The sequence below is a fragment of the Nicotiana tomentosiformis genome, chromosome 8 (assembly GCF_000390325.3).
Source record: "Nicotiana tomentosiformis chromosome 8, ASM39032v3, whole genome shotgun sequence".
Taxonomy (NCBI): domain Eukaryota; kingdom Viridiplantae; phylum Streptophyta; class Magnoliopsida; order Solanales; family Solanaceae; genus Nicotiana; species Nicotiana tomentosiformis.
Window position 1 is genome coordinate 107,633,165 of NC_090819.1, and position 19,953 is coordinate 107,653,117.

The 19,953-nt window shown below is 32.7% G+C and overlaps 1 protein-coding gene across 1 annotated transcript; it reads left to right on the forward strand.

Annotated features, from left to right (window-relative positions):
* The first annotated feature begins 9,239 nt into the window (after positions 1–9,239).
* On the forward strand, positions 9,240–9,944 carry LOC138897964 (uncharacterized). The gene has a single exon (XM_070183991.1). It carries the CDS (start codon positions 9,240–9,242, stop codon positions 9,942–9,944), a length of 705 nt encoding a protein of 234 aa, XP_070040092.1.
* Positions 9,945–19,953: the final 10,009 nt, after the last annotated feature.

The following is a 19,953-nucleotide window of genomic DNA, read 5'->3' on the forward strand; positions in this document are numbered from 1 at the left end:
ACTTATAGTAGACAATCATTTTCTAATAATAGACGGTTGCCTGCTATTAGTTCTAATTATAATAGACATTCTTTTACTAGTCGTAGACTGTTGCCTGATATTCAACACATTTTTCCTGTTGAACCAGTCTATAGAGCAACTACAAATCGTGCTGCATCTCTACACATAATTTCTACTAAAGTAGGTGATAAACCAGTTGAAAGGGTTAAGATTAACCCGAAGACAAATATTGTTCAGGATAATGATAATATTTCTGATAAGGATATTCCTTCTGCGTCCGAAATGGATTTTGACCCAAATGAAGTTTAAATGATTTCACACCAAATTGATTTTAGTCCAGGGTCACAAGCTAGAGGTTATATCCAAAAAGAATTTTTCAGTAATAAATGGAACCAGTTTAAAACTTGGTTTTTTTATACTTATAGTAAAAAGGATTTAAACAATATTTCTCAAGAGTTCTATGAAACTTGTGCTTCACATAATCAAATTATGTATTTTGTTCCTTGGTTCATAACCACCTATTTACCACTTTTTATAAAAGTTTTGGAAAGATCTTATAAAGACGGGAGTGGCAATATTATTAAAGCCACCTACCCTCTTCAAGTTGTTTTACCTAATAATATAGGTATTACTTTCACTGCATTTCAAAAATTTATTGATGAAGATGTTGCTGCAGTCAGCATCGCAAAAATTAATAAATTAATTTCTCAAAATAATTATTTAAGCTTATATGTTAAAGTTTTAGGAGAACAAATTAGTTTTCTTGATAAAAAACTTGATGATTTGACAGTTTTGATTAAGAATATGAGTACTAGTAAGATTTTGACTAATATTGCCTCTACAAGCAAATCAGAACCTTAAACTGTTCTTACTCATGTTCAAAGGCCCCCTGAGATTCAGGATTTTAAATTTAGATCTTTTTATGATTTATAAGAACTTCTTGATAAAAAGTTATCCGGTTTGAATATCAAACCCATTAATTTATCAAATGATTTTGCTAATAAATTAGATACTACTTTTGATTATAAAAAAGATGTTTTGTCAGAGTTTAATAAACTCAAAGGATATCCCAAAAAGAATAGTAAGTTTGCTGATAGCAGATATGCTGATAAACCCAGAATGCAAACTTATTATTACAATCGTCCTACTCCTCAAGATGTTTTAATGGAGGAACGTGATTGGAATCAGACTAATACGTCTTATAGTGGTTCCGAAATTTACGAATGGAATCTTGATGGATTGACTGATAGACAATTGACTATTCTTGTGCATAGAATGCTTATGTATGTGACTATCTGTAAAAGTGTGAAAAATACAGATAGAAATATTTGCAAAATGATTATTGCAGGTTTTACTGGCCAACTTCGTGGCTGGTGGGACATTTATTTGACTTTAGAAGAAAGGGAAATGGTTATTAATGCTACAGCCATTGACGAAGGAGTTGATAACTTAGGCATGGCCCTAGTGGCAAATAGAGAAGATGTCGTTTACACCCTTATTCCTACTATATTAGAACACTTTAACGGTAGATTTACCAACCAACATGAAACAGTTCGGACTCTCCTTAATGGTCTTAGATGTAGGACCCTAGATGAATTCAGATGGTATAAGGATACCTTTATGAGTAGGGTTATGGAACTACCCGAAAATAAATATGACCATTGAAAAACAAAGTTTATAGATGGCCTTCCCTCCTTATTCGCAGAAAGAGTTAGAAAAACTCTAAGAGGTAGTTATGGTGAAATCCCGTACAAAGATTACACCTATGGAAAGTTAATAGGAATTTGCACACAGGAAGGGTTAAACCTGTGCAATGAGTTAAGATTGTCTAGACATCTTAAGATGGATAAGCTTAAGGAAAAATCCCAGTTAGGAGATTTTCGTACCCAGTTCGGTCTACCCGAGGCTTCTACTCATAAGAAGAAAAAATATAAGTATCATAGATACCCTAACCAAGATAGTCCTTATAGGAAAAAGAGATCTAGATATAAATCCAAAGAAGAACGAGAAGCCAAGAAAGCTCATCGCAAGTCTACTAGATTTACCAAAAATAGGTCTAAGCGAGATCTTGCTGACATTAAGTGTTATAAGTGTGGTAAATTTGGCCATATAGCCCCGAATTATAAGCTTCAAAAGCTGAAAACCTTAGAACTAGACAATGAGTTACGTGATAAGGTTTATGGTTTGTTATACACTTCTGGATCAGAATCTGATTATTATTATTTTGAGTCAGAATCCGAAGTTGAAGTAGATTTACTTGATTTATCCGATAGTGATAAAAATATTGATAATACTTGTACCGCTTGCAATAGTAATACATGTACTTGTGAAGATGATGAATTTTATAAATTGCAATCACAGTTTCAAGATTTGAACATGAAAACTATTACATCTGATAATGTAATAGAACTTTTAAAAGAAGTTACTGATGAAAAACTTAGTGAAAAAATTATTAATTTGGCTGCTAGTTCAAGTTCTAAATCAAGTTCTAGTTTTTCAAAACCTTTTGAAAAAGAATTTGAATATTCCCCGCCTTATTCTTTACTAGAGGTTAATAACCGTCTTTTAAATAAAAATGCAACTCCAGCAAGAGATTCTTCTTTCAATGATTTAAAGGTTGAAGTTGAAAACTTGAAACGAGAGATTAAATCTCTTAAACAAAATCAAATGATTTGTGATCATAGGATTACTCAGATTGAGAAAATCAATTCTCCAGCTGAGAAATCTAATGATAAAAACAAAGGTATTTCTGAAAATGATATTGAAGAAAAACCTATTAGTTTTGATCCTAAACATGATATGTTTTTAGGAATGATGCAAATTATTACTGCTCATAAATGGTATCTCAAATGTACTATTTTCATTGATAATAGTTTTTCTATTACAAACATTGCCATGATTGATAGTGGAGCAGATGTTAGCTGCATTCAAGAAGGTTTAATACCTACGAAATATTTTCAAAAAACTACTCATATGGTTAGATCTGCATCCGGACATGCTTTAGATATAAAGTATAAACTACCTAATACGGGTATTTGTCAGAATAAAGTCTGTATTCCTCACTTCTTTTTCTTCATTAAAAACCAATTATACCCTCCTATTATACTTGGAACACCGTTTATTAACGCCATTTATCCTTTTACTAGCATAGACTCGAAAGGTTTTACTGCTATTTATAAGGATAAGGAGATAAGTTATACTTTTGTTACAGATCCAGTAACTAGAGATATTAATACTTTAATTGATATGAAGCAAAAACATGTTGATTCTTTGCAGTTAGAATTATTTAGTATGAATATATTTGATAATTGAATTCTACAAAAGTACAGGAAAAGATCAAATTGATTTCCGAAAATATTGCCATTGATATTTGTGCAGAACATCCCAGTGTTTTTGGAATAGAAAAAAGCATATTGTCACTCTGTCTTATGAAGATAATTTCTCTGAGGATGATATTCCTACTAAATCTCGACCATGTCAGATGAACGCGGAATTAGTGAAATTCTGCAAAAAGAGATTGATAATTTGTTACACAAGGGTTTGATAAAACCCTCAAAATCTCTTTGGTCTTGCACAGCTTTTTACGTTAATATCGCAGCTGAAAAGGAACGTGGTATTCCTAGATTGGTCATTAATTATAAACCATTGAATAAATATTTGAAGTGGGTTAGGTATCCTATTCCCAATAAAAGAGATTTATTGTCAAGATTATATGATGCCAATATATTTTCAAAGTTTGATTTAAAATCTGGATATTGGCAGATACAAATATTTAAAGAGCATACTTATAGAACTGCTTTTAATGTTCCATTTGGGCAATATGAATGGAATGTTATGCCTTTTGGTTTGAAGAATGCCCCTTCTGAATTCCAAAAAATTATGAATGATATTTTCAACCCCTATCTAGACTTTATCATTGTTTATATCGATGACATTTTGGTATTTTCCAAAACACTTGAAATGCATATTAAGCATTTAGATATTTTTAAAAGAATTATTATACAAAATGGTTTGGATATCTCAAAACAAAAAATGAGTTTATTCCAAACTAACATTCGATTTTTAGGACATTATATTTGTCAAGGAAAGATTACTCCTATTCAAAGATCGATCGATTTTGCTTCAAAATTTCCCGATATTATCACTGAAAAAACTCAATTACAAAGATTTTTGGGAAGTTTAAATTATATATCGCCTTTTTATAAAGATTTGTCGCGAGATTTAGCCCTCTTTTATGATAGGATAAAAAAGGATTATAAAAACCCTTGGACTGATAGTCATACTGCTTTGGTTAAAAATATTAAGCAACGTGTTAAATCTTTACCTTATTTGACCCTTGCTAATCCTGCATGGCAAAAGATTATAGAGACTGATGCGTCTAATATTGGTTACGGAGGGATTTTGAAACAGATAAATCCCAATAATAAGCATGAATATCTGATTAGATTCTACTCTGGTAAATAGTCTGAAGCCTAGAGAAAATACGCTACTGTAGCACATGAAATGTTAACCATAGTAAAATGTGTTTTAAAATTTCAAGACGATTTATACAATCAAAGGTTTTTGATAAAAAATGACGTACAATCTGTTAAATATATGTTTAACAAAGACTTTAAACATGATGCCTCGAAAATGATATTTGCAAGGTGGCAGGCTCAATTAGCCCCTTTTGATTTTGAAATACAATATAAAAAGGGAATTGATAATTCTCTGCCAGATTTCTTATCTCGTGAATATTTACAGGATGGAACCCCCCTAGGGTAGGGGAAGAGGTAGAGGTTGGGGAAGATCATCCCCATAGTCCAGAGGAAGATTATCACCTTCAGGATCGTCATACGGATCCACATCAAACTCCCCCGTTATACAAATGGGAAGAAAGAGTTTAACCAATGAGAGGATATCTCTCAGAGAAGAATCATCGATCGGATCATCCGTCCATCTGGAAGATATTCCAGAAGATAGTCCGTTATACGCACATTTGCAGGCATATTTGACTGCTCAAAAACAGAAAGTTACTTCTGCTAAGCAAAGTGATACTTTTGCTTCCATTACAAAAGATGGCAATAATGATATCAAGTCATACGAGAAAGTGTCTAAAAAAGAAATGATATTTCTTTTAGAAAATTCTGACATTCAGAGAAAAGAAGAGCCGTGGAAGATATTCCAAAGGTATTTGATAAATGGATTATATTATCCGGGTGAGTCATATAAAACTCGATCTTATTATGAAACAATACTCACCAGTACTGGCAGTGCAGAGTTTCAGCACTTTTATGGTTATAGCACAGATGAGAACGTTTATAACTTCTCGAAGATTATAATTAAACAGATTATATCTGTTGAAGACTGGGGTATATCCACAATGAAAGAAAGGCAGATAAGCCTTAACAAATCTCGAATGAATTTCACCTATTGGGATTATATCCAGGCATTTGATAAAGTGTTATACTACAATAATGATCGACACAAACATACTTGGTTTATTAAAGTATGTGCAAAGATATTTGCAGAGGCTATTCCTAATTGGTTTCTAAACTGGTGGTCATACCACGGTCCGACAGTAAAAATTTTACCTGATCCATTTCTCGCGTTATACAAAGAATGGATAAAAATATCCCTTTTTATAAGCAATTTATATCACACTGGTCATATCTGTTACACAGAAAAAATTGACCAAATTTATTTCTTTCTGGAATTCTCTATTCCCTGGATTCATAAATGGACTCCAGAAGTCGGATTCACCGAAGAACTAGTCCCATGCTTATACAGGACCTTTTACAACAACTTTTGGGATAAACTAATGAAAAAGGATCCCAAAACTAAGACATTATATGGTCAAGAACTCTTGGATTCCATCAAAATAAAAATCTTTCCAGCAAACCTCAGAAAGAGGTGATTGATGACAGCTCAGTACGGCATATTGCCAGAAAGATCTCCTTTCAGGAAGGAGATAAAGAAGAAATGATTAACAACTACTTGGAAGAAGTCAAAAGAAATTTACTTCGTTCCATTAATCAATATGAAAAATCAGATACTTCAATGCAAAGTGAAACCAGCAACGATGATATCGCTGAAGATTCTCAGCCCATTGAAGCAGAAAGGATGTTATCTGAAGAAGACTTAAAAGATGGGGAAGAACTCCTCCATAACATGAAAGAATCAGACAAACGACCAGCACAGTGAAAACAGCTGGACCCCACAAGCACAGTGAAGTCGCCGGACCCACAGCACAGTGAAGCCGCCGGACCCCACTCCAACAGTAGATGCAATGTTCATTAACAGTAGATACACTGTTCATCAACAGTAGATACACTGTTTATCAACAATAGAAATACTGTTTTTTATAGTAAAAATACTGTAACAGGGATCCACTTTTACTGTTCATAGATTCTTTTCTTTTTCTATTTATACGTTTCATTCGTTCAGAAGAAGAGGAAGGAAATCGAGACCTCTCTCTTTAGAATTCTCTCTCTCTCTCTTCAAAGTGTAATTAAGAGTTTGTAGTTTGAAGTTTGTAACAGAAGAACAAGTAAATAATTTTTCAGTTCTTCATCTTCAGGCTTTGCATCCCGGCTAAAAGGTACTGATTTCTTTCTTAGTTAGTTTTTCTTCTAGTCGCTCCTCTCTGGCCGTGACGATGTCCGACGAAGAGATTTCATATCTATGTTGAATATCTAACTTCTCTCCTATATAAACCATAAAAGCAACGACATCTATTAAAATATAAATGAGTTTTATATATAGTATTTTGACTTGGTTTCGAGATGGTTGGTACAGTCTAATATAGCACTACTCTTATTGGCTTTGCCTTAGTGGCTTCGTCTAGCGAGCCATGAACCTTAGCCCGATTAAAGGAGTTGAAAAGGGGATCTTCTTTCACGGTTAGAACTGCTAGACACATGGGCTCAATAAAAGTATGTATTATATTAAGACAGGCCCCTTGCTTGAGTAAAAGGTTTTAACCTTCTATACAGTCATTAAACTATATAAAAAATTCAAGTATATTTCAATTCTTATATCCTTACTGATTGTGTGGATTACCGCCAGTCTTTAAATATAAGGGTACTGAATTAGCTAGATTAAGAATTCTCAAACATGTTAAAATAGAAATCTTTAGCTGGTGGAAACCTCGGTGGACATATAAATGTCAGCAGAGGTGCGAAACAATTCCAGTTCCCGGTCAAACGGTGATTTCTGTTTTAGCTTAGTTGAGAAGGCCGCGCGGATTACCGCCCGCAACTTCACCCTGTTAAAATGGTTTATCAGCATATCTGCTATCAGCAAACTTACTATTCTTTTTGGGATATCCTTTGAGTTTATTAAACTCTAACAAAACATCTTTTTTATAATCAAAAGTAGTATCTAATTTATCAGCAAAATTATTTGATAAATCAATGGGTTTGATATTCAAACCGGATAACTTTTTATCTAGAAGTTCTTCTAAATAATAATAATAATAATAATAATAATAATAATAATAATAATAATAATAATAATAATAATAATACCCAATCTGCAATTATCTCTATCTGATGTTAATATACTTGATGCATTAACATTAAATGTGAAAACGCATGGTTATAATTATGCGTATGGTTCTGAACTTATATGTTTATCGTATATGATTTACTTTAAATTGCTATCAACGTTAAACCCTAGATGTAAATTATATGATACATCTGATCAGACTATATTAGTGGAAACGAATTTTGCAAAGTCTAAGGTCACCACGAGGAGACCTATTAAGTGGGAAGAAATTAATTTTCCAACTACATGGACTTTGGATTCGGTTATATCCCCTTATCAGATAACTAATGCTGTCAGTAATACTGAGTATTCTCATATTACTCAAAATCCGGATGGAAGGATTTGCATTCAGTTTGATGATAATAGTTCCACTTATAGTAGACAATCATTTTCTAATAATAGACTGTTGCCTGCTATTAGTTCTAATTATAATAGACATTCATTTACCAATCGTAGACTGTTGCCTCATATTCAACACATTTCTCCTGTTGAACCAGTCTATGGACCAGCTAGAAATCGTGCTGCATCTCTACACACAATTTCTACTAAAGTAGGTGATAAACTTGTTGAAAGGGTTAAAACTAACCCCAAGACAAATATTGTTCAAGATAATGATAATATTTCTGATAAGGATATTCCTTCTGCGTCCGAAATGGATTTTGACCCAAATGAAGTTTAAATGATTCCACACCAAATTGATTTTAGTGCAGGGTCACAAGCTAGAGGTTATATTCAAAAAGAATTTTTCAGTGATAAATTGAACCAGTTTAAAACTTGGTTTTTTGATACTTATAGTAAAGAGGATTTAAACAATATTTCTCAAGAGTTCTATGAAACTTGTGCTTTACATAATCAAATTATGTATTTTGTTCATTGGTTTATAACCACCTATTTACCACTTTTTATAAAAGTTTTGGAAAGATCTTATAAAGACGGGAGTGGCAATATTATTAAAGCCACCTACCCTCCTCAAGCACCTTTTGTTTTACCTAATAATACAGGTATTACTTTCACTGCATTTCAAAAATTTATTGATGAAGATGTTGCTGCAGTCAGCATCGCAGAAATTAATAAATTAATTTCTCAAAATAATTATTTAAGCTTATATGTTAAAGTTTTAGGAGAACAAATTAGTTTTCTTGATAAAAAAACTTGATGATTTGACAGTTTTGATTAAGGATATGAGTACTAGTAAGATTTTGATTGATATTGCCTCAACAAGCAAATCAGAACCTCAAACTGTTCTTACTCATGTTCAAAGACCCCCTGAGATTCAGGATTTTAAATTTAGATCTTTTTATGATTTAGAAGAACTTCTTGATAAAAAGTTATCCGGTTTAAATATCAAACCCATTGATTTATCAAATGATTTTGCTGATAAATTAGATACTACTTTTGACTATAAAAATGATATTTTGTCAGAGTTTAATAAACTCAGAGGTTATCCCAAAAAGAATAGTAAGTTTTTTGATAGCAGATATGCTGATAAACCCAGAATGCAAACTTATTATTATAATCGTCCTACTCCTCAAGATGTTTTAATAGAGGAACGTGATTGGAATCAGACTAATACGTCTTATAGTGGTTCCGAAATTTATGAATGGAATCTTGATGGATTGACTGATAGACAATTGACTATTCTTGTGCATAGAATGCTTATGTATGCAACTATCTGTAAAAGTGTGAAAAATACAGATAGAACTATTCGCAAAATGATTGTTGCAGGTTTTACTAGCCAACTTCATGGTTGGTGGGACAATTATTTGACTCTAGAAGAAAGGGCAATGGTTATTAATGCTACAGCCTCTGACGAAGGAGTTGATAACTTAGGCATGGCCCTAGTGGCAAATAGAGAAGATGCTGTTTACACCCTTATTGTTACTATATTAGAACATTTCAACGGTAGATTTACCAACCAACATGAAACAGTTCGCACTCTCCTTAATAGTCTTAGATGTAGGTCCTTAGGTGAATTCAGATGGTATAAGGATACTTTTATGAGTAGGGTTATGGAACTACCCAAAAATAAATTTGACCATTGGAAAACAAAGTTTATAGATGGCCTTCCCTCCTTATTCGCTGAAAGAGTTAGAAAAATTCTAAGAGGTAGTTATGGTGAAATCCCGTACAAAGATTATACTTATGGTACGTTGATAGGAATTTGCACACATGAAGGGTTAAACCTGTGCAATGAGTTAAGATTGTCCAAACATCTTAAGATGGATAAGCTTAAGGAAAAATCTCAGTTAGGAGATTTTTGTACTCAGTTCGGTCTACCCGAGGCTTCTACTCATAAAAAGAAAAAACATAAGTATCATAGATACCCTAACCAAGACAGTCCTTATAGGAAAAAGAGATCTAGATATAGATCCAAAGAAGAACGAGAAGCCAAGAAAGGTTATCTAAAGAAGACTTAAAAGATGCTTAAGAATTCCTCCGCAAAATGAAAGAATCAGACAAATGACCAGCACAGTGAAACAGCTGGACCCCACAAGCACAGTGAAGCCGCCGGACCCACAGCACAGTGAAGCCGCCGGCCCCACTCAAACAGTAGATACACTGTTCATCAACAGTAGATACACTGTTTATCAACAGTAGAAATACTGTTTTGTATAGTAAAAATACTGTAACAGGGACACACGGGACCCACTTTTATTGTTCATAGATTCTTTTCTTTTTCTATTTATACGTTTTATTCGTTCAGAAGAAGAAGAAGGAAATCGAGACCCCCTCTCTCTCTAGAATTCTCTCTCTCTCTCTCTTCAACGTGTAATTAAGAGTTTGTAGTTTGAAGTTTGTAACAAAAGAACAAGTAAATAAAGTTTTCAGTTCTTCATCTTTAGGCCTTGCATCCCGGCCAAAAGGTACTGATTTCTTTCTTAGTTAGTTTTTCTTCTAGTCTCTCCTCTCTGGCCGTGACGATGTCCGGCTAAGAGACTTTCATATCTATGTTGAATATATAACTTCTCTCCTATATAAACCATGAAAGCGACGACATCTATTAAAATATAAATGAGTTTTATATATAGTATTTTGACTTGGTTTCGAGATGGTTGGTACAGTCTAATATAGCACTACTCTTATTGGCGTTGCCTTAGTGGCTTCGTCTAGCCAGCCGTGAACCTTAGCCCGATTAAAGGAGTTGAAAAGGGCATCTTTTTTCACGGTTAGAACTACTAAATACATGGGCTCAATAAAAGTATGTATTATATTAAGACAGACCCCTTGCTTGAGTAAAAGATTTAATCTTCCATACAGTCATTAAACTGTATATAAAATTCAAGTATATTCCAATTCTTATATCCTTACTGATTGTGCGGATTACCACCAGTCTTTAAATATAAGGGTACTGAATTAGCTAGATTAAGAATTCTCAAATATGTTAAAATAGAAATCTTTAATAGGTGGAAACCTAGGTGGACATATAAAAGTCAGCAGAGGTGCGAAACAATTTCAGTTTCCGGTCAAACGGTGATTTCTGTTTTAGCTTAGTTGAGAAGGCCGCGCGAATTATCGCCCGCCACTAATAATAATAATAATAATAATAATAATAATAATAATAATAATAATAATAATAATAATAATAATAATAATAATAATAATAATAATAATAATAATAATAATAATAATAATAATAATAATAATAATAATAATAATAATAATAATAATAATAATAATAATAATAATAATAATAATAATAATAATAATAATAATAATAATAATAATAATAATAATAATAATAATAATAATAATAATAATAATAATAATAATAATAATAATAATAATAATAATAATAATAATAATAATAATAATAATAATAATAATAATAATAATAATAATAATAATAATAATAATAATAATAATAATAATAATAATAATAATAATAATAATAATAATAATAATAATAATAATAATAATAATAATAATAATAATAATAATAATAATAATAATAATAATAATAATAACGGTAATCCGCACGGCCTTCTCAACTAAGCTAAGATAGAAATCACTGTTTGACCGGGAACTGGAATTGTTTCGCACCTCTACTGACTTTTATATGTCCACGGCCTTCTCAACTAAGCTAAGATAGAAATCACTGTTTGACCGGGAACTGGAATTGTTTCGCACCTCTACTGACTTTTATATGTCCACCGAGGTTTCCACCAGTTAAAGATTTCTATTTTAGCACATTTGAGAATTCTCAATCTAGCTAATTCAGTACCCTTATATTTAAAGACTGGCGGTAATCCGCACAATCAGTAAGGATATAAGAATTGAAATATACTTGAATTTTATATATAGTTTAAGGACTGTATGGAAGGTTAAACCTTTTACTCAAGCAAGGGTTCTGTCATAATATAATACATACTTTTATTGAGCTCATGTGTCTAGCAGTTCTAACCGTAAAAGAAGATGCCCTTTTCAACTCCTTTAATCGGGTTAAGGTTCACGGCTGGCTAGACGAAGCCACTAAGGCAAAGCCAATAAGAGTAGTGCTATATCAGACTGTACCAACCATCTCGAAACCAAGTCAAAATACTATATTTAAAACTCATTTATATTTTAATAGATGACGTCGCTTTCATGGTTTATATAGGAGAGAAGTTAGATATTCAACATAGATATGAAGTCTCTTAGCCGGACATCGTCACGGCCAGAGAGGAGAGACTAGAAGAAAAACTAACTAAGAAAGAAATATGTACCTTGTGGCCAAGATGCAAGGCCCTGAAGATGAAGAACTGAAAACTTTATTTACTTTGTTCTTCTGTTACAAACTTCAAACTAAACTTTAAACTTTAATTACACTTGAAGAGAGAGAGAGAGAGAATTCTAGAGAGAGAGGGTCTCGATTCCATCATCTTCTTCTGTCAGGAAGGAGATAAAGAAGAAATGATTAACAACTACTTGGAAGAAGTCAAAAGAAATTTACTTCGTTCCATTAATCAGTATGAAAAATCAGATACTTCAATGCAAAGTGAAATCAGCAACGATGATATCGCTGAAGATTCTCAGCCCATTGAAGCAGAAAGGATGTTATCTGAAGAAGACTTAAAAGATGCGGAAGAATTCCTCCGCAAAATGAAAGAATCAGACAAACGACCAGCACAGTGAAACAGCTGGACCCTACAAGTACAGTGAAGCCGCCGGACCGACAGCACAGTGAAGCCGTCGGACCCCACTCAAACAGTAGATACACTGTTCATCAACAGTCGATACACTGTTCATCAACAGTAGAAATACTGTTTTGTATAGTAAAAATACTGTAACATGGACCCACGGGACCCACTTTTACTGTTCATAGATTCTTTCTTTTTCTATTTATACGTTTCATTCGTTCAGAAGAGCTGTCATCAATCACCTCTTTCTGATGACAGAAGAGCTATCATCATGTCTCGATTCCTAAAAGGAGATCTTTCTGGCGATATGACGTACTGAGCTGTCATCAATCACCTCTTTCTGAGGTTTGCTGGAATATTCTTGGATTTCCATTTTGATGGAATCCAAGAGTTCTTGACCATATAATGTCTTTGTTTTGGGATCCTTTTTCATTAGTTTATCCCAAAAGTTATTATAAAAGGTCCTGTATAAGCATGGGACTTGTTCTTCGGTGAATCCGACTTCTGGAGTCCATTTATGAATCCAGGGAATAGAGAATTCCAGAAAGAAATAAATTTGGTCAATTTTTTCTGGGTAACAGATATGATCTGTGTGATATAAATTGTTTATAAAAGGGGAAATTTTTATCCATTCTTTGTATAACATGAGAAATGGATGAGGTAAAATTTTTGCTGTCGGACCGTGGTATGACCACCAGTTTAGAAACCAATTAGGAATAGCCTCTGCAAATATCTTTGCACATACTTTAATAAACCAAGTATGTTTGTGTCGATCATTATTGTAGTATAACACTTTATCAAACGCCTGGATATAATCCCAATAGGTAAAATTCATTCGAGATTTGTTAAGGCTTATCTGCCTCTCTTTCATTGTGGATATACCCCAGTCTTCAACAGATATAATCTGTTTAATTATAATCTTCGAGAAGTTATAAACGTTCTCATTTGTGCTATAACCAGAAAAGTGTTGAAACTCTGCACTGCCAGTACTGGTGAGTATTGTTTCATAATAAGAACGGGTTTTGTATGACTCACCCGGATAATATAATCCATTTATCAAATACCTTTGGAATATCTTCCACGGTTCTTCTTTTCTCTGAATATCAGAATTTTCTAAAAGAAATATCATTTCTTTTTTAGACACTTTCTCATATGACTTGATATCATCATTGTCATCTTTTGTAATGGAAGCAAAAGTATCACTTTGCTTAGCAGAAGTATCTTTCTGTTTTTGAGCAGTCAAATATGCCTGCAAATGTGCGTATAACGGACTATCTTCTGGAATATCTTCCAGATGGACGGATGGTCCGATCGATGATTCTTCTCTGATAGATATCCTCTCATTGGTTAAACTCTTTCTTCCTATTTGTATAACTTGGGAGTTTGATGTGGATCCGTATGACGATCCTGAAGGTGATAATCTTCCTCTGGACTGTGGGGATGATCTTCCCCAACCTCTACCTCTTCCTCTACCCAGGGGGGTTCCATCCTGTAAATATTCACGAGATAAGAAATCTGGCAGAGAATTATCAATTCCCTTTTTATATTGTATTTCAAAATCAAAAGGGTCTAATTGAGCCTGCCATCTTGCAAATATCATTTTCGAGGCATCATGTTTAAAGTCTTTGTTAAACATATATTTAACAGATTGTGCGTCAGTTTTTATCAAAAACCTTTGATTGTATAAATCGCCTTGAAATTTTAAAACACATTTTACTATGGTTAACATTTTGTGTGCCACAGTAGCGTATTTTCTCTGGACTTCACACTATTTACCAGAGTAGAATCTAATCAGATATTCATGCTTATTATTGGGATTTATCTGTTTCAAAATCCCTCCGTAACCAATATTAGATGCATCAGTCTCTATAATCTTTTGCCAGGGTCAAGCAAGATACAGATTTAACACGTTGCTTAATATTTTTAACCAAAGCAGTATAACTATCAGTCCAAGGGTTTTTATAATCCTTTTTTAGCCTATCATATAAGGGGGCTAAATCACGCGACAAATCTTTATAAAAAGGCGATATATAATTTAAACTTCCCAAAAATCTTTGTAACTGAGTTCTATCAGTAATAACATCGGGAAATTTTGAAGCAAAATCAATCGATCTTTGAATAGGAGTAATCTTTCCTTGACAAATATAATGTCCTAAAAATCGAATGTTAGTTTGGAATAAACTCATTTTTTATTTTGAGATAACCAAACCATTTTGTATAACAATTCTTTTAAAAATATCTAAATGCTTAATATGCATTTTAAGTGTTTTGAAAAATACCAAAATGTCATCGATATAAACAATGATAAAGTCTAGATAGGGGTTGAAAATATCATTCATAATTTTTTGGAATTCAGAAGGGGCATTCTTCAAACTAAAAGGCATAACATTCCATTCATATTCACTATCAACCATGGCAATATTTGTAATAGAAAAACTATTATCAATGAGAATAGTACATTTGATATACCATTTATGAGCAGTAATAATTTGCATCATTCCTAAAAACATATCATATTTAGGATCAAAACTAATAGGTTTTTCTTCAATATCATTTTCAGAAATACCTTTGTTTTTATCATTAGATTTCTCAGTTGGAGAATTGATTTTCTCAATCTGAGTAATCCTATGACCACAAATCATTTGATTTTGTTTAAGAGATTTAATCTCTCATTTCAAGTTTTCAACTTCAACCTTTAAATCATTGAAAGAAGAATCTCTTGCTGGAGTTGCATTTTTATTTAAAACACGGTTATTAACCTCTAGTAAAGAATAAGACGGGGAATATTCAAATTCTTTTTCAAAAGGTTTTGAAAAACTAGAACTTGAACTAGCAGCCTAATTAATAATTTTTTCACGAAGTTTTTCATCAGTAACTTCTTTTAAAAGTTCTATTACATTATCAGATGTAATAGTTTTCATGTTCAAATCTTGAAACTGTGATTGCAATTTATAAAATTCATCATCTTCACAAGTACATGTATTACTATTACAAGCAGTACAAGTATTATCAATATTTTTATCACTATCAGATAAATCAAGTAATCTACTTCAACTTCGGATTCTGACTCAGAATAATAATAATCAGATTCTGATCCAGAAGTGTATAACAAACCATAAACCTTATCACGTAACTCATTGTCTAGTTCTAAGGTTTTCAGCTTTTGAAGCTTACAATTCGGGGCTATATGGCCAAATTTACCACACTTGTAACACTTAATGTCAGCAAGATCTCGCTTAGACCTATTTTTGGTAAATCTAGTAGACTTGCGATGAGCTTTCTTGGCTTCTCGTTCTTCTTTGAATCTATATCTAGATCTCTTTTTCCTATAAGGACTGTCTTGGTTAGGGTATCTATGATACTTATATTTTTTCTTCTTATGAGTAGAAGCCTCGGGTAGACCGAACTGAGTACAAAGATCTCCTAACTGGGATTTTTCCTTAAGCTTATCCATCTTAAGTTGTCTGGACAATCTTAACTCATTGCACAGGTTTAACCCTTCCTGTGTGCAAATTCCTATCAACTTACCATAGGTATAATCATTGTACAAGATTTCACCATAACTACCTCTTAGAGTTTTTCTAACTCTTTCAGCGAATAAGGAGGGAAGGCCATCTATAAACTTTGCTTTCCAATGGTCAAATTTATTTTCGGGTAGTTCCATAACCCTACTCATAAAGGTATCCTTATACAATCTGAATTCACCTAAGGTCCTACATCTAAGACCATTAAGGAGAGTACGAACTGTTTCATGTTGGTTGGTAAATCTACCGTTGAAGTGTTCTAATATAGTAAGAATAAGGGTGTAAATGGCATCTTCTCTATTTGCCACTAGGGTCATGCCTAAGTTATCAACTCCTTCGTCAGAGGCTGTAGCATTAATAACCATTGCCCTTTCTTCTAGAGTCAAATAATTGTCCCACCAGCCACGAAGTTGGCCAGTAAAACCTGCAACAATCATTTTGCAAATAGTTCTATCTGTATTTTTCACACTTTTATAGATAGTCGCATACATAAGCATTCTATGCACAAGAATAGTCAATTGCTTATCAGTTAATCCATCAAGATTCTATTCGTAAATTTCGGAACCACTATAAGACGTATTAGTCTGATTCCAATCACGTTCCTCTATTAAAACATCTTGAGGAGTAGGACGATTATAATAATAAGTTTGCATTCTAGGTTTATCAGCATATCTGCTATCAGCAAACTTACTATTCTTTTTGGGATAACCTCTGAGTTTATTAAACTCTGACAAAACATCAATCACCTTTCTGAAAGGATCTCCTTTGGATTCGGTTATATCCCCCAGTCATATAACTAATGATGTTAGTAATACTGAGTATTCTTATATTACTCAAAATTCGGATGGTGCATTTAGTTTGATGATAATAGTTCCACTTATAGTAGACAGTCATTTTTTAATAATAGACTGTTGCCTGCTATTAGTTCTAATTATAATAGACATTCCTTCACCAATCGTAGATTGTTGCATGATATTCAACACATTTCTCCTGTTGAACCAGTCTATGGACCAGCTAGAAATCGTGTTGCATCTCTACACACAATTTTTACTAAAGTGGGTGATAAACCTGTTGAAAGGGTTAAAATTAACCCCAAGACAAATATTGTTCAAGATAATGATAATATTTCTGATAAGTATATTCCTTCTACATCCGAAATGGATTTTGACCCAAATGAAGTTTAAATGATTCCACACCAAATTGATTTTAGTCCGGGGTCACAAGCTAGAGGTTATATTCAAAAAGAATTTTTCAGTGATAAATGGAACCAGTTTAAAACTTGATTTTTTGATACTTATAGTAAAGAGGATTTAAACAATATTTCTCAAGAGTTCTATGAAACTTGTGCTTTACATAATCAAATTATGTATTTTGTTCCTTGGTTCATAACCACCTATTTACCACTTTTTATAAAAGTTTTGGAAAGATCTTATCAAGACGGGAGTGACAATATTATTAAAGCCACCTACCCTCCTCAAGCACCTTTTGTTTTACCTAATAATATAGGTATTACTTTCACTGCATTTCAAAAATTTATTGATGAAGATGTTGCTGCAGTCAGCATCGCAGAAATTAATAAATTAATTTCTCAAAATAATTATTTAAGCTTCTATGTTTAAGTTTTAGGAGAACAAATTAATTTTCTTGATAAAAAACTTGATGATTTGACAGTTTTGATCAAGGATATGAGTACTAGTAAGATTTTGACTGATATTGCCTCTACAAGCAAATCAGAACCTCAAACTGTTCTTACTCATGTTCAAAGACCCCCTAAGATTCAGGATTTTAAATTTAGATCTTTTTATGATTTAGAAGAACTTCTTGATAAAAAGTTATCCGGTTTAAATATCAAACCCATTAATTTATCAAATGATTTTGTTGATAAATTAGATACTACTTTTGACTAAAAAGTGATGTTTTGATAATAATAATAATAATAATAATAATAATAATAATAATAATAATAATAATAATAATAATAATAATAATAATAATAATAATAATAATAATAATAACAACAACAACAACAACAATAACAATAACAACAACAACAACACTAGAAATAAACAGGTAACTCAATTCAACAGTTGAAGCCAACTCGGCAGTCATAACCAATTATTATTTCAATCAGTTTTCGTTGCAGCGTGCAACCCGATCCCACAATATATTCATTTTCATTCAATCCTGTTGCGGCGTGCAACTCGATCCTCAATATATCTTTTCAATCAATTCTGTTGTGGCATGCAACCCGCTCCTCCAATAATATAATTTACCAATCCTTATAAAAAAAATACTCAAATAAATGCAACAATTAATATGAAATTATAAGACAACAAGCATACAATAATTATAATTTATTTAGAAATAAGTGATGACAAGTAGCAATTAATTATAGAAATCAAGGAGGAAATATGAATTTAAATAATTAGTATGCTAATTGTCAAGTAGCAATTGAGTCACATAAATCAAATAAGCATGTAACAATTATAGCATGGATTCAAGGCATAATATTGAGCAAGGAATGTGAGAGAAGCAATTAATATAATAATTAATTCATGATTAAAAAACGATTTATGATTTTAAAATAATTATGCAAATAATTAATTTGACGATGTATAGGCACTCGTCATCTTGCCTATACGTCATTACACATGAATTTCACTTAACAAATAATTCAAGGGCTCTATTCCCTCAAGTCAAGGTTAACCGCGACACTTACCTCGCTTCGAAACCAATTTCAAGATTTCAATACACCTTTGCCTCGTGAATTTGTGTCCGAAAGCTTCAAATCTAGTCACAAACAATTTGATATACTCAACACGAATCATAGGAATTAATTCCATATGAATCTACTAATTTTTCGGATAAAAAATCAAAATTCATTTTAAAAATCGACAGTGGGACCCGCATCTCGAATCCCAAAAAACTCATGAAATTCAAACACGCGTTCCGATACAAGTTCAACCATATAAAAATTATCGAATTCCGACATCGGATTGACTTTCAAACCTTCATTTTATATTTTTGGAAAATTTTATAAAAATCTGATTTTTCTTCCATAAATTTACGGATTCATGATGTAAATGAGTATGGAATCATAAAATATAATCAATATAGTATAAGGAACACTTACCCCAATGTTTTCACGGGAAAATCACCCAAAAATCGCCTTACCCGAGCTCAAAACCGTGAATAATGAAAAATGGGAAGAAATCCCATTTCCATAACTTAAGTTCGACTATCCAGGAATTTCTTCTTTCCGAACGCGGAAGTTTCCTCATGTTCCCGAAGCACATTTTGTGTTGCCCCAGATTCCTTCTTTGTGAACGCGAGCCTAGTCTCGCGAACGCGAAGACCAATTTCACCCTAGACCGGCTTTTCCCTTCGCGAACGCGAAGCTTTGCCCTCGACCCTTCGTGAACGCGTGCCCTTAGTCGCAAACGTAAAGCACAAAACGGGCAAGTCCAATTTTTCTCTTCGCGAACGCGAGACACCCCTCGCGAACACGATGAAGGAAACCAGATACAAGCATCAGAAATTCCAGCAGATGTCTAAGTCCAAAATTCAAACCGTTAACCATCTGAAACTCACCCGAGGCCCCCGAGACCTCAACCAAATACACCAATAAGTCCTAAAAATAATACAAACTTAGTCGAAATCTCAAATCACATCAAACGACGCTAAAACCACGAATCATACCACAATTCAAGCTTAAGGAACTTAAGAATTTTTAGCTTCTATATTCGATGCCGAAACCTATTAAACCGAGTCCGATTGACCTCAAA

Coding starts and splice junctions, on each gene's coding strand:
- LOC138897964 (XM_070183991.1), top strand. CDS start 9,240: ATGATTGTTGCAGGTTTTACTAGCCAACTTCATGGTTGGTGGGACAAT.